This window comes from Mandrillus leucophaeus, unplaced genomic scaffold (assembly GCF_000951045.1).
Source record: "Mandrillus leucophaeus isolate KB7577 unplaced genomic scaffold, Mleu.le_1.0 Scaffold62, whole genome shotgun sequence".
Lineage (NCBI taxonomy): Eukaryota > Metazoa > Chordata > Mammalia > Primates > Cercopithecidae > Mandrillus > Mandrillus leucophaeus.
Genome location: NW_012106697.1, coordinates 4,569,708 through 4,584,062, shown reverse-complemented (window position 1 = coordinate 4,584,062; position 14,355 = coordinate 4,569,708). Strand labels below are relative to the sequence as shown.

The 14,355-nt window shown below is 48.9% G+C and overlaps 1 protein-coding gene across 1 annotated transcript in view; it reads left to right on the top strand.

The window, feature by feature from the left end:
- The window catches only part of ENPP6 (ectonucleotide pyrophosphatase/phosphodiesterase 6), a 131,174-nt gene that overhangs the window by 103,122 nt on the left and 13,697 nt on the right, over nucleotides 1-14,355 (top strand). The window contains exon 7 of the mRNA XM_012000153.1: nucleotides 12,574-12,697. Coding sequence (XP_011855543.1) covers nucleotides 12,574-12,697 — 124 coding nt within the window. The remainder of the gene's footprint in view (nucleotides 1-12,573; nucleotides 12,698-14,355) is intronic.

Genomic DNA, 14,355 nt, shown 5'->3' with positions numbered 1-14,355 from the left:
AGTACCTGCTCCCTTCCATCTCCCCCGCATCCTCCCGCCCCATACTCTGCTGTGGGTCCAAGTACCTGCTCCCTTCCATCTCCCCCGCATCCTCCTGCCCCGTACTCTGCTGTGAGTCCAAGTACCTGCTCCCTTCCATCTCCCCCACATCCTCCTGCCCCCGTACTCTGCTGTGGGTCCAAGTACCTGCTCCCCTGTAGGAAACTGACAAATTAGCGTTGACCATGTTATGTTCTATTATGTGTTTTGTATGCATTGACAAATACACACACACACGTTTGTCTGAGTAAATCAGAAGTGAGACCATCAGTTAGCAAGGGCTAAGCAGTACTGTATTGTACGTCTTAGGGAGAAGCCACAGAACAGAAAGGAAGAATGCCTAGCTATTGACAATTACTGGAGCAGCATTTTAAAATATACAATCATTTCCAAAGGAAGATTCGAGGCAATTTCAAAGATAAGTGAAGCAGGAACTTTAAAAAGAAAAAGAGGAACATCAGAAATAAGATAAATAGGGTGTGAAAAAATAAGATTAGCTCTGAAAGATGAGGGTTGCTCACTAATACACTATCCATGGTGGCTCACAAACCTTTAATTACTAATGATAAGGGCTGCGAAACTCATCTTCATGTATTACACCCGGATCCTTAGCAACTCTAGAACGACCCCTCCCCCAAAGCTTCAATGGTGTGCATAGAAAGTTATTTTATACCTTGCAGATAATAAATACATCAAGAAAAATTTCTGTTTAAATTTTAGTCAGTGATAATAGCAACTACTGCAATAATAATAGCTATCTTGAATTAAGTGCATCCTAGTTCTTGTTTCTAATTCTCCTAATGACTCTGCATCGTGGATATTGTTAGTTTTGTTTGTTTGTTTGTTTTGATGTTGTTTTCTTGTTTTTTTGTTTGTTTTTGTTTTTGTTTTTTGACACGGAGTCTCACTCCGTCAGCCAGGCTGGGATGAGGTGGCATGATCTCAGCTCACTGCAACCTCTGCCTCCTAGGTTCAAGAGATCCTCTTGCCTCAGCCTCCCAAGTAGCTGAGATTACAGGTGCCCGCCACCATGCCCAGCTAATTTTTGTATTTTTAGTAGAGATGGGGTTTCACCATGTTGGCCAGGAGGGTCTTGAACTTCTGAATCTCAAGTGATCCGCCCGCACTGGCCTCCCAAAGTGCTGGTATTACAGGTGTGAGCCAGCACACCCAGCTGTTATTGTTAGTTCTGAAAATAACATACAGCCAAATAAAATGGAACACACATGTGGTTCTGAGCTTCCAAGAAGCTAATCCAAAGAGAACAATCAGTTCCATTAATATAACTTAGAGCATCTATATTCATGAACATATATGTTTCTCTGGAAAATCATAATTGTCCCTGAGTCCTGAGAGACACTGAGATATCTTTTAATGACTTTTTGCAGTTTCCTAGACTAAATGTCTTAATCATTTTACTTCTACCCTGGAATTTGCAAATTTTTATTATGAAGACACCATATGTAAAAGTTATAATTTCTGATTCTACTTTAGTATAACATTGGGGCTTTATTTATTTGTTTTCTGAGAAATCCCAAAAACAAGTGCCCATTCTTTCTTTATTGGCTTAAACTTCTTTTTTTGACATCATTCTATTGTTTGTTGTACTTTCTTGACAACAGAGAATTAAAAACCCCATTCTATATCCTTGTTTCTGCTCTGTGCCAAGGCTATTAATCTCTCACATTCCTATTCGCAAAACTTCTCCCCAAATGGTAAAAGAACGTTATGTTTTGCCCTGAAACCTACACACCCATCCACAGTGCATGCGATGACATTTCAGGGCTGGCTTACACTTCACATCTGTGGCATGGCAAGACTCTCAGCCTGAAAGCAATCTCTCCAGGTCTGAGTTCGGCTGGCAGATGAGACTGGTTTCTGGTTTAGCCATGATGAGGAAAACAGCTGAGTCAGGACACGGTGATGCTGGGTGACAGCCACTAGAGTCCCGTCCCCCACTCCTTTCTGCCTATAGCCGCCATCCCAGAAACATGGAAGATTTGGTTTCCTTGGTAAAAATGCCCCTCCCCAAAACACACTAACTTTCTACCATCGATTTAAGTCTTGCAGACTTTAAGGCGGCGGCACTAACAGGAAGACTTTATTGAGTTCATCTTTTTCTCAGGATTTCTTAGAGAGGTGTCACTGAAAAAGATAAAGACAGGAACAGATTGTCTTTTTTTTTTTTTTTTTTGAGATGGAGTCTTGCTCTGTTGCCCAGGCTGGAGTGCAGTGGCAGGATCTCGGCTCACTGCAACCTCCACCTTCCAGTTTCAAGTGATTCTCCTGACTCAACCTCCCGAGTAGCTGGGACTACAGGTGTCTGCCACCATGCCTGGCTAATTTTTCTAGTTTTAGTAGGGATGGGATTTCACTACATTTGCCAGGCTGGTCTTGAACTCCTGACCTTGTGATCCACCCACCTCAGCCTCCCAAAGTGCTGGGATTACACAGTCATGTAGTGGGACTGCTGACCCTGCCATAGTAAAGCAAGCCCCCTGGCCAGGGGCCCCCAGTTTGCCTCTGCCCCTGCACTCTTTAATAGTCCAGCTGGATTTCCAGCTGCTGTCAGTCCTTTCTCCGGCCTCCTGTCCTGAAAGGAGAGAAATCTGAAAGTGTTCTTATCCCCATAGGATGAAACAGAAAGAGGTAAAGCACAGGCTGCCTCCATGGGTCCAGCCTGAGCCTGTCATAGGAAATGGGCCTTCCTCACGGAAGTCCTACCTGAGACCTGGTCCCTGTCCTCTGGAAAGCCTTTGCCCTGCGTCTTCCCTCCAGGGGATGAAGATCACGCTCTTCCCCAGAGCACGGGAGCCCTGCCCAGGCTGGCTCCACTGGGGTTCTTAGTTGGGCACCCTGCCACTCCCTCTCCCAGGGGCCTAGGGCAGGTTGGGTTGTCACAATGTCATGGTGGGCCAAGGACACTGAGGAGGCAGGCTCGGTGATGCTAAATTATGGGAGAGTCAGGCACAACACAGCAAAATGCCAAGTGGAGAAGGGCAGTTTGCAGCAGACTCAAGCATACTCTTCCATCCCCCACTGTGAAGGCCGTGTGCGTCAGCCATCATGCACCTAGCAAACCAGCAGATGTGTGCCAAGTGCCGACTACATGTGATGGCCAATGAAAAGTTCTAATTCCACAGTGGGGAGCCACTGGGAGTCCTTGTCCCCCTCCCGCTCTCCCTGCTCGTGAAGACAGTAGATACTAAATAAATACACATACCACACAAATAAATCACTGTGGTAAGGGCTGTCATGGACACAGAGATTGCCATGAAAGAGGGTACTGGGGTGGGGGAAACAGGAGCCCGATGTAGGTGAGGGGCTACGGGGGCCTCTCTGAGAAGAGAGCTTGAGGCTGAAACCCAGAGGAGGAGTTCTCAGTGGTCAGGCGGGAAGAGGAAGTGCTCTCCAGGCTGAGGGAACGGGCTGCTTGAAGAACCTGAGCCGGGAAAGACCTTTGAGAGTTAGAGGAATGGAAAGAATGGGCCAGGTGGACAAGTGTGGGGAGCCAGGAGAGGGGACGTGGCAACGAGATGGGGCTGCTTAGGTAAGCAAGGGACCATTGGCCCAGGACTTGGTATTTTTTATCTTAAGACTTGGTATTTTTGTGGCTGGGCATAGTGGCTCACACCTGTAACATCAGCACTTTGGGAGGCCGAGGCAGGCAGATCACCTGAGGTCAGGAGTTTGAGACCAGCCTGGCCAACATGGTGAAACCCCGTCTCTACTAAAAATACAAAAATTAGCCAGGCGTGGTGGTACGTGCCTACAATCCCAGCTACGTGGGAGGCTGAGGCAGGAGAATCACTTGAACCTGGGAGGCAGAAGTTTCCGTGAGCCAAGATTGCAGCACTCCACTCCAGCCTGGGCGACAGAGCGAGATTCCATCTCAAGATAAAAAAACAAAAAACTTGGTATTTTTTAATCTTAAGTTCAATGGGAAACCACAGGGAAATTTTCCAGGGGAGGATCACGATCCATTATCTTCAGGGTAATGTAATTCACAGCTCATGGGAAGAACAGAGTCAAAGAACAAAGTCAAACAGGTCATGAGCAGTTCCGTGAAAATTCTTACACTGACCCGCTAAACAGACTGTCAATGTGATTTCATCCACCTTTAATTAGTAATACTGGTTGCTGTGAAGAACAATCTTAATTTTTCATGCCTGGATCATTGTAGACTTTGGAAAGAGCTCCCTATGGCCCTCCCAAAAGTTTCAAAGACATACACATCAAGTTATTTTATATTTTACACATAATAAATATACGGAGATTTTCTTTTTTTTATTTTGGTCAATAACAACCATAACAGTAGTGGCTATCTGGAATTAGGTACCTCCTCAGTTCACCCTCTCTGCATTGTGGATACTGCGATCCCAATTTTACTGAGTTAATGGCGGCTCATCATTTTAGGTCCCATGCCTATGGTTACAAATCTCTGAGCAACAAACCCAGGACTTGAATTCCAGTCTAGCCATGAAGCACACAGTCCCATCCAGTTCTTCTAAGATGTTCCAGACATTTCATCAGAATGTTCAATGTGTTTCTGACCTCGTGTTTCCCAGTTACAGACTCACCCTTCTGGCTTCCGTGGGGTCTAGAGCTACGTCTCGGCTCCTTCACACTTGCAGAAACAGAAGTTCTACCATTGTCCTTTCAAATTTTTTTGCTCATATCATACTGCAAAAACCTCTACAGTTGCTCCAAGCCCAATTTACCTCCTTTTCTTCTACCTTACCCCAATCCCTTTCTTTCTTATCACCAACATGGGTGATTTGCATATACCAGAACTAAAATTTTTCTGGTTGTGAAAACAATTCTTCCATTGCAACACTTAAGTGTTGGGAATTTGGTGGTCAGGGAGAGGTAACCGAGCTCGCCCAAGTAACTTCAATCAGCCTAATAAATAATCTGTAGAATCCCTGGAATGCCCTCTCTGTGCCAATCCCTCCCTGTCCTTCAAAGGCCAAATCAAACACCATCTCTACCAGGAAACACTCAAGAGTTGCTAATGCTCTCCAGCTTGGAATTCCGTAAGACCTGATGCTACATTTGTTTGTTTTGGACTCTGCCCTCCTAGAGTGGAAGCTCCCTGAGGACAGGTCTTTGGCATCTTGACCTTTGTTTCCCATCATGAACTTGTACACAGTAGAGTCTCAGTAGATGTTAGTGGGTGGTACGAGTTATTAAATATTGAGGCAGTTGATTCCTGACTCTACTTATTGACAGGTTGTTCACATGGCTGGTGTGTAAACCAGTCGCCATGTAAACCAGTCACCAAGTAAACAGAGAAGAAAGTGAAGTCAGGCTTTCAACCCTGGCTAATTATTAATAGCTCCAGAAGAGATTTCAACAGGGAAGAGATGTTGAAAGCACGAATTCTCCTCGCATCAGTTGACCCAGAGCTACAGTCCAAGGCCGAGACACACAGCCCTGAGGGGCTGATTCCTGCAGCCTCTCCTGGACAGTGTCCATCTTATGCCACCATGCTCATGAAGGTAGGATGGGGAAAGATTTCCCCAGAGCTTGGTGAAAGATCATAGAACATGGTCCGGACCCCTGCCTGACTTGAGAGAAATGCAGCAAATTCAGGCCCAAGCTTCTAAAGGAGGCTGATATTTTTCTCCAGAGGAGAGACTTATTTTGAAAACTGGAACAGGATATGAAATGCCAGGCTCAATTCTAAAACCTGTGGTTGAACGGCTGTGAGGCCTGGACCCAAACTATCTGGGGAAATCAAGACAATCTGGAAAACGTGGCTTCGGAGCTTTAGTGGCAGCTCGTGTGGTATTGTCCAGGCCTGCCTGAGCTTCAGGAAGTCAGATGCGGGGCGGGAAGCTGCATGCGTTCTAGTGGCGACCAGGGCCGTCTGTGTGAGCTGCATGGGAGCACAGGCATACCCTTCTCAGCCTGGCTGCACTGCAATCAATGTGATTCGGAAAAAAAAAAGAAAAGAAGAAAGAAACCCCATCCACTGAGTGCTTTTCTCCAGCGCTTCGCTCCACGCCGAGAACGGCTGCGTCTCTGGATCCCTGCTGACTTTGCTGCCTGCAATTCCCATTTCGAGGATCAAGCAGTGTGTGGCCAGGGGCTCTCCGGGGTCAGGCCAGTGGTCTGCTGCCTGAGCAATTACATTCTGTTTTAGAAAGACAGAGAAAGGGAAATGGTTAGAGGAACATCTCTTTGGAGCGGCATGCGGCAAACACATCTCAAAGGCTCATAACCGCCACTCCCACGGGCTCCGAAGAGTCCCGCTGGCGGGAAGCCTCTTTGCAGGACAATTTAAAATAGCAATGCCACAAAATCCGAGAAAGCGTGGTTTATAATAGAAACCATATCTCGACCTTCACACTAGCAGCAAAACCATCCAAGCCAGCCAAACTGTCATCATTTCACCAGAGTTTTCACTGAAGCCACCCATGGCTTGAACATTATTGGTGACTTTTCTTAGACTGGGAGGATGTCAGAAGTGTATTGTATTTTCAGGGAGGTGGGAGGCTTCTGTTATAACCATGTCCTAGAAGAAAAATGCGGATTTTTATTAGGCCTCTAATACACCTTAGATAGGTTTCACCTTTTATTTTCATCTGACCAGATTTCAACGGTGTCCCCCAGTTCCCTGGAGACCTGCTGTGATGCCTCAAGGGAGAAAGGGAAGAACTTGGGTCCCTGACCCCACACCTCATGAGAATTATACTTTCAGTAGTTGAAAGGAGACACGATAGTTAAAATGTGTAACAACCAGCACCCCATGGGTGCCAGCCATTGAGAATGAAGCACCTGTTGGAGCAGCTGGAGGGCCGCCCTAACTCCTGTCTGTTGGAAAGCAGCCCTGTGCCAGCTAATGCTGTGCCTAATTCTGTGGTCCCTTGAAGCCCTTTGAACTTTGTAAGAGGGAGGGCCCATTTTGCTATGCCCAGGGCCACACAAAGGGAGATGAGGCACAGTCCCTGATCTCAGGCACTTCTCAGAAAAGGACAATCATCCTTTTACATGGCCTATGGCAGATGCCAGGTGAGCAGCTTCCAGGGGTTCCCATGCCTGACTGCACATCCCGACCACCTGGGGGACATTCAGAAGAGATTCCTCAACTCCTCCTAACCTGCTGAATGCAAATATCCAGGAGCCAGGTCCAGGCCAAGCTCAGGGTGGTCCTTGTGCAGCCAGCATGGGATGCACTGGTGTGGATGGTGAGCACCCTGGTTTCCAGCAGGGAGTGACGCTGTGGCCTGTGTGGGAAGAAGGCCAGAGGGGCAGCACCAGGCAGAGCAGGAGGGACCAGACAAGGCCCTGCAACGGCACCTCTACTCTGGGTGGGTTGCCAGGGAAGACAAGATTTCAATCCTCCCGCCACCTTGAGAGGAGTCATTTAGGGATGTAGGACACAGCTGGAGGCTGGATGTTGGGCAGCTGTTGGCCACCAGCCTCCTCTGCTATTCTTCCTGGCTTTGCAACCATTCTCCTATATATGGTGGAGAGAGATAGGAAGGAATGGGTGAGAAATATATATGCTCATGTATTCCAAAAATGCATCACGAAAAGACAAGTAAATGCGCCTAGAGTTTGCCAAAGCCACACCTTGCCCATGTGCAACAGCAAATAATGAACATGGACCACTCGGTGCTCCCCGCCTCTTCCTGTCCCTCCACCCCTCCCTCCACCTGCACCTTCATTCCCAGCGCAGCCTCGCATTTCTGGGTGTGCTCCCCAGATAGCACAGCTCAGCTCAGCACACAAAGGGATCCTACAATGCTGAATGCAAACGGATGGGCCCTGGCAAGTGTAGAACAAACTGTATTTACTGGGTTTCTGATTTGGAGGTAAAGCGCGAATGTTGCAGTTTCTTTCCATTTTAATGCTAAGGATGATTAAGACAAAGGCCTGGTTTAGAAATTATAACCCTTATCTCATAATTATTCCTTGGCTACCCAAATTAATGCAAGCATGTAACAGGCATTATCACGGGGAGCTGGCGACGGAGTGCAGGCACCCAAATAGAATGCAGGCACCCGCATGAAACCGCGCAAGCCTGAAGGCAACTGCTCAGCCGCTTCTCACCGCACTTCCTAGTGTGGGGTGATTTATTTCTGGTTCCTTCCTGTTAGAAATGATTAATTGGTTGAGGGGCTCATCAAGGAGGGTCCTGGCATTGCTGTCTACCCCTGTCTAGAGGAGGGGTCCTGGAGGGCACTGGGAAGCGCTGAGCACATCACCATGGGTGAAGATGTTACCTAAATTCCTAATATAGTGCTGACTGTACAGTGGCCAACTTGTCCTGGTTCACCTGGGACTGTCCTGGTTTTCAAACTGCAAGTCTTGCATCCCTGAAACTCTCTCAGCTGCAAACCAGGAGACTTGATCACCCTGTTTAGTTGCCACAACCCCGCTAGCAAAACAACCCAGTTCCTCTCCCCTTCCAGCTCTTCCAGCCATCTCTCTCTGATGGCAGCTTTCTTTCCGTCTTTCCCACCTAGGTCATTCAAGGGCTCCCCTGCTCTTGGAGTTCCCAGGATTCTGTCACTGCAGAACCGTTGTAGTGACCCCACCCTCTTTATTTGGACTCCCTGTGTGGACTCCTCATCCTGATTTCTCCTCTCCATCTCCCTACCCCACTGCTACACACACTCACACACACATAAACATTAACACACACATACAACACAGACAGACACACATAAACACACACTCACATATACACACTCGTGCACCCACATACATGCTTACACTCATGCACTCACACACACTCTCATACCCAGGCACATACACACTCATGCACACACACATTCACACACACATGCACACACGTGCTTACATGCATGTAGGACACATGCACACAGTTGCGTCCCCACTGACTGACTCTCCCACAGCCTCCTCCCGTGTCCCCTCCGCTGAAGGCCTCCCTGGGCCTGAGCCTCCCTCCCTCTTTCAGGCTTGGGCACCCACTCCTGGTAGCCACTTACTCTGGAGTCAATGCCCAGCAGCTGCAGCCCCCTTCCTCCCTCACTAAAGCTGAGCTCTGTTAGGGGAAGGAGCCGCCCTCCACCTCTGTGCCCCCCACCCCAGAAGCCTAGCCGAGTTCCTGGCATGAATCCAGCGCTCAGTGCATGTCTGTGGAACTGAATAAACCAGCCCTGAAGTCATGGGCTTCTCCTACATGCTGGCAGGGACGTTCCACCGTCACCTGGGACTCCTCTCACCTGGGGCCCCCCACTCCTTCTCTGCCTGCGTGGAGTGGATTTCCTCCCCACCAGTTGATGAGTGGGGAGCCACCGCCTCCAGCACACGTTGCAGGAGAACCGGGTGCTTCCTGCCACCCTGGGAATTGGCTGCCCACCCTACAGTGGGATCCCACTTAGAGGCCCCCCTGCCCCTGAACACACACACACAAGCCCACCCTCACCCTTGTTTCTCACCTTCGGCCAGATCTGGAGGGCTGGGTCGCCTCCCGGGATGTCACTAGGTGGCGCTATGTGGCAGTCCCGGGGCCCTGCAGGGGCTGGATGGGGTCAGCAGGCCAACCAGGAGCTTCCGGATCCACAGGTGGGGATTCCTGCTGTGGCGGTGGAGAGGCGTGTGGCAGGCCCTTCTTCGTAGGCCTGGCCTCAGCTGTATGCCCTTGAAAAGATAATGTGGGGTACAAAACAGAGGTGCTAAAAGTCACTGGCAGAGGGAAAAGAAGAAAATCGTTGCCGCAGCATTGTGAAATGAAGGCTGAGTCCATCACTTACACTACACAGTCACCTGTGCACCTGACCCGCCAGGTGGCTACGATTTTTTCCTCAGTAAGAGCAATTGTTTTTCTGGGGCAACTTGTTATTTTAATAAAAATGAGTCGATTTACCTATGACTAGAAAGATCCAAAATCACCTTCAGGGCTGGGGTTTTCATGGCTGCGTGTGTTGATTTGTGGAATCTAGGCCGTCGGGCTTCATCTCTCTTGCTTCTGTTCTTTGTCATGGCACACACACAGACTATGAGGTTCATAATTGGTGAGGTCGTTCATAGCAAAAGAGTTCCACTTCGTGCTTCAGTGCTCTCCGCCTTGTAGACTGTGAGAGGGAGAAGCAACACATTAAATTAGCTGGCGAGACTAAATTGGGATGTGTTGTGATCATCACCATGGACAGATAAGGAAGAAAAAGAGAAAGTTAGAGATGCAGTAAGTGAAAGAAACCTTCCCATGGAAAAACACGAGCCACAGCTGGAGAAGGAGGGACGAGGGATGCGGGAAACTCAGGAAACGGAGAAACTTGGAAAGCTGCAATGCGAGGGGGCGATTTATGGGGTGAGAGCAGATGGCTGTGCAATGTGATATGACAGCTAAATAAGCACAAGCAGGCTCAGCCCTCACGACCCACACTGCCCGGCTGCATACGGCCTGGGTGCCTGGCCCCACCGCCAGGGGCATCTGCGGACCAGACCGCTGCCACCTATTGAGCACTTATTGTATGTCAGGGACTTAGCACACAGTCATGCCATCCCCCACAGACCCTACAAGGTGGCCAGGACCAGCAGGGAGACTGCAGCTTGCAGAAGTGAAATAGCCAAGATCCCAGAGCTAGAAAGTAGCAGCTGGAATTTAACCCAATTTAACTGCACCAACCCAGTTCCCAAATCCTGTTAGTGCTTTGGTTCTGGTCACACTCTGTGAGTGAGGATGTGAGGTGCAAGGTGACACCTCACTGGCCAGTGCCAGCAGGAGCACTGCAGTGACCTCTGGCAGTATGGAGTGGAAGGGGCCCAGGCACCGGGAGACAGATGACCTGGGTTCCAGTCCCAGCCCTGCCTTGCACTAGCTGTGTGGCTCTGACTCAGTCACTTCACCTCTCTGAGCCTTAGTCCCTTCAACTACAAAATGGAGGAAATGGTATCATCCCCACTGGGTTGTTGTGATGGTTAAGTGGATGTTGGTGTCAGCTCTTGGTGGACTGCTTGGCTCACTAAACATATGATACTGTTACTAGTCTCGTGAGCCAACCTGTAAATTGCTGGTAGCTTAGCGGTCTTGATTCTACTCATTCATCATGACCAGCCTATTCTACCTCCTGCATTTGAAGTAGTAAATATTTGTAATATTGAAACCTGCGTAGCAAGGATGGACGGTTCGTCCTTGGTGAGGTCTTAGAAGTATGAGTGGCTTCTGTGGTCCATGACTAGGTTTGCGCCCAGCCGGCTGCAGCCTCCACAGGACTTGCAAAGCCTTCTCTCAGTCCTCTATTTCATAGGAAGTGAGCAGCTGTAGAAAATTTGGTTCTGAAGAAAAGAAGGGTGATGGGAAGTGATGGTTCTGGAACCCCTCCCAAAGGAAGAGTGGTTGAGGGAAATTAAGATCTGCAAAGCCTGGAAAAGGGAAGCAAAGGTGCCATCTTCCAGTGTGCTCATTAATGGAGGAGAGGAGGCTGGCTTGGAGTTGCTCCCAAGGTCAGGGCTAGGAGGAAGAAGGGCAGGGTAGGCTGCATGGGAAAGGGCGCTGGGATGTGCTGAGGCTGGGCTCCAGCTGCTTTGCTAGGAAATGTGATTAGATAGATAATGTTTCCCGACGATTCTCCGTCAGCTGGATATCCCGCCATTCAGTTCAATGCTGACAACAATACCTGGAGTTAGAGTGGGCCTCACAGGTCAAGGGACTCCATCCCACAAGACAGCCCCCACTCAGATGCCAGCCACAAGTCCCAGGTCCCCAGGATGCCGGCACCTGTGTTTGATTTGGCTACAATCGAGGGGTCACACTTCAGGTTTGATCATTCACTAGGACAATCACTGAACTCAGGAAAGCACACTACATTTAAGACGACTGTTTTATTGGAATGGATGGCCCTTAGGGAGGCACCACATAGAGAGGCCCGTTGGAGAGAAAGCATGGGAGGTGAGGCAGGCAGAGCTTCCACTCCCCAGGGGCTCCGAAACCGCACGCCCCGTGGGCTTCATATGGGGCTTCATTGAGCAGACACGAGTGAGGAAATCATGGGTCAGGTGATTGGACTCAGTCTCCAACCCCTCTCCCCTCTCCTGGTCTGGTTCCTCTGGTGGCCAGCCTCCACCCTGAAGCTGTCTAGCCCCCAACCCCAGGACCCCTCTCAGTAGCATTAATTCAGGTGTGGGAGAAAATAGCTCCTTTTAAATGGAAAGCCAAAGACATTCTTATCACCCAGGAAATTGTACCCCTGGTTTTCGGAGCTCTAGGTGAGAAACCTGGGACAAAGACCAAATACATTTTTTATGACACCACAGACACACTTTAACATCCCTTCTGCCACTAACTTACTATATTTAGTGGCTCTAAAACTGATTACGGGACACAATTCAGCCCCATGTAGGAAAACATCTTGTTAACCAGAGCACTTAGCCATTGAATAGGCTGCTGCCCAAGGTCTGAGCCGCCTGGAGCAGGAAGAGTGGCAGCGGAGGTTGGGTGGCTCAGTCAGTGTGCAGAGGAGGAAAGCGCCCCCTGCTGGAGGGGCAGCGTGGAGCAGATGCCCGCTCAGCACCACTCAGGACTCAGAGTCACGTGTCTGCCTTGCTTGGTTTCAGAATCGAGAGATGCTTCCGTTTTGGATGAACAGCACCGGCAGGCGGGAAGGTTGGCAGCGTGGATGGCACGGCTACGACAACGAGCTCATGGACATGCGGGGCATCTTCCTGGCCTTCGGACCTGGTAGGCGAGGAAATGACCAGATCCTCTCAGACCCCATTCCCAGGGAAGCATCTGTAAGGGGGGGCTATGGGTGCCAGGAGAGGCTGCAGATTTCCTTACAGACCCTCTTTATGAGCCAAGCAGAGCAAACCCAGCCGGTCTCCATGAAACATCTCTTGCTGGCTTCCTTTCAAATGCTTCTTGGGTTTGGCAAATGTAGCCAAATACTTTGCCTCGTAAATTTTAAATCCTGAGTGCAGTGAAGAAAATGTATTCCACATGTTTGTGATTCATTTTTTACCTAATTCATCAAAATGTTATTTCACAGCTATCTGATGTCCAGGAAAGCTTATCGGACACCAGGTTGCTGACAGCTGTGAGTCTCACAGTTGATGTGATCGCTTCTCAAGGTCTGGCTCTTCCACAGTCCTTCCCATCTACAGCACCCACCTCAGGGAGGCTCATTTAGTTTAGGGCCCAACCAGGAGCTGGGATGTGCTCAAGGGCAGGCGCGGAAATGACCTTGAGCCTGACTTTGAGAATGAGCCAGAATGACGAGGGATGCCTTGGATGAGAGCAAATTTGCTTTGTCTTCCTTGACCAGATTAATTCCTAGGGCTGGACGAGAGGAGAGATGGAGGAGGCCTATCTGGTCATTTGATTTAACAGATGGATCCCTGTCAATTCATATTTCGGAAAAGTTTGCCAAACACTCAAGATCTTACTACTACCTGAACACCCTCTTCTCCCAAAAACAAAAATTAAAAAAAGGAAAAAAGCGTCCAACAGCCATCAGCCATCAACCAACCAGTTGACTGGTTCATGAGCTATCCTTCTTTCTTAGTACAGTCCCTCCTCCTGTACTAATTATAAGCAGCCTACCCTGATGCCTGTATTCTGAATGCCTTTCTCTAGATGTTGGTCAAAATGTTTCAGCCCCCAAAAGTCCACGTTTGCCTTTCAAATTATAGGTTAGATATCACATCTACAAGCTCTGCTTATCTCTTCAGTGTAGTAAGATCAAAGACGTATGTCAGCATCCCTTGTTCGGCCTACCATGGTTCACTCTACTTTCCATAAAATCCCTGTTAAGAACTATGAGGTGTCAGTTTCTGCAACCTTCGTGGGTGCCTGAGCTTAGGAAACACATTAGTCCAAATCCCTTTCCGCATGTGATCCAGGTTCCCAAGTCCTCAAGGGAGCATTAGAAGCAGTAGCAGCAAATTCATGGAACACTAACAGGGTTCATGATGTTGGCCTAAGAGAGGGTTCTGAAGATGCTGCCTTTAACCAATAATGGTTATCAGGTGCTCCCTGTCAGCCGAACCCCAGGTCAGACATGCAGAGCCCCAAAGCTAAAGGAATTAGGAATGGAGCACGCTGAGGGTAACTGCTGGATTACATTGGATACATTCCAGGGTCGTGGTCTTTCTTTGGGAGAACATTAGTCAGCAAGGCTTTCATTCAAAAGTGTGGCACCCTCCATTCCCAGATGAGGGAAATAGGATCATGAATGCAAAGCAGTTGTCTGGGAAGGACTATATACAAATGAGAGTCTCAGGAATATGTGTGTGTGTGTGTGTGTGTATGTGTGTTCGTGTGTGTGTGTGTGTGTTCGTGTGTGTGTGTGTATGTGTGTTCTTGCGTGTGCGTGTGTGTGTGTTCGTGTGTGTGTGTGT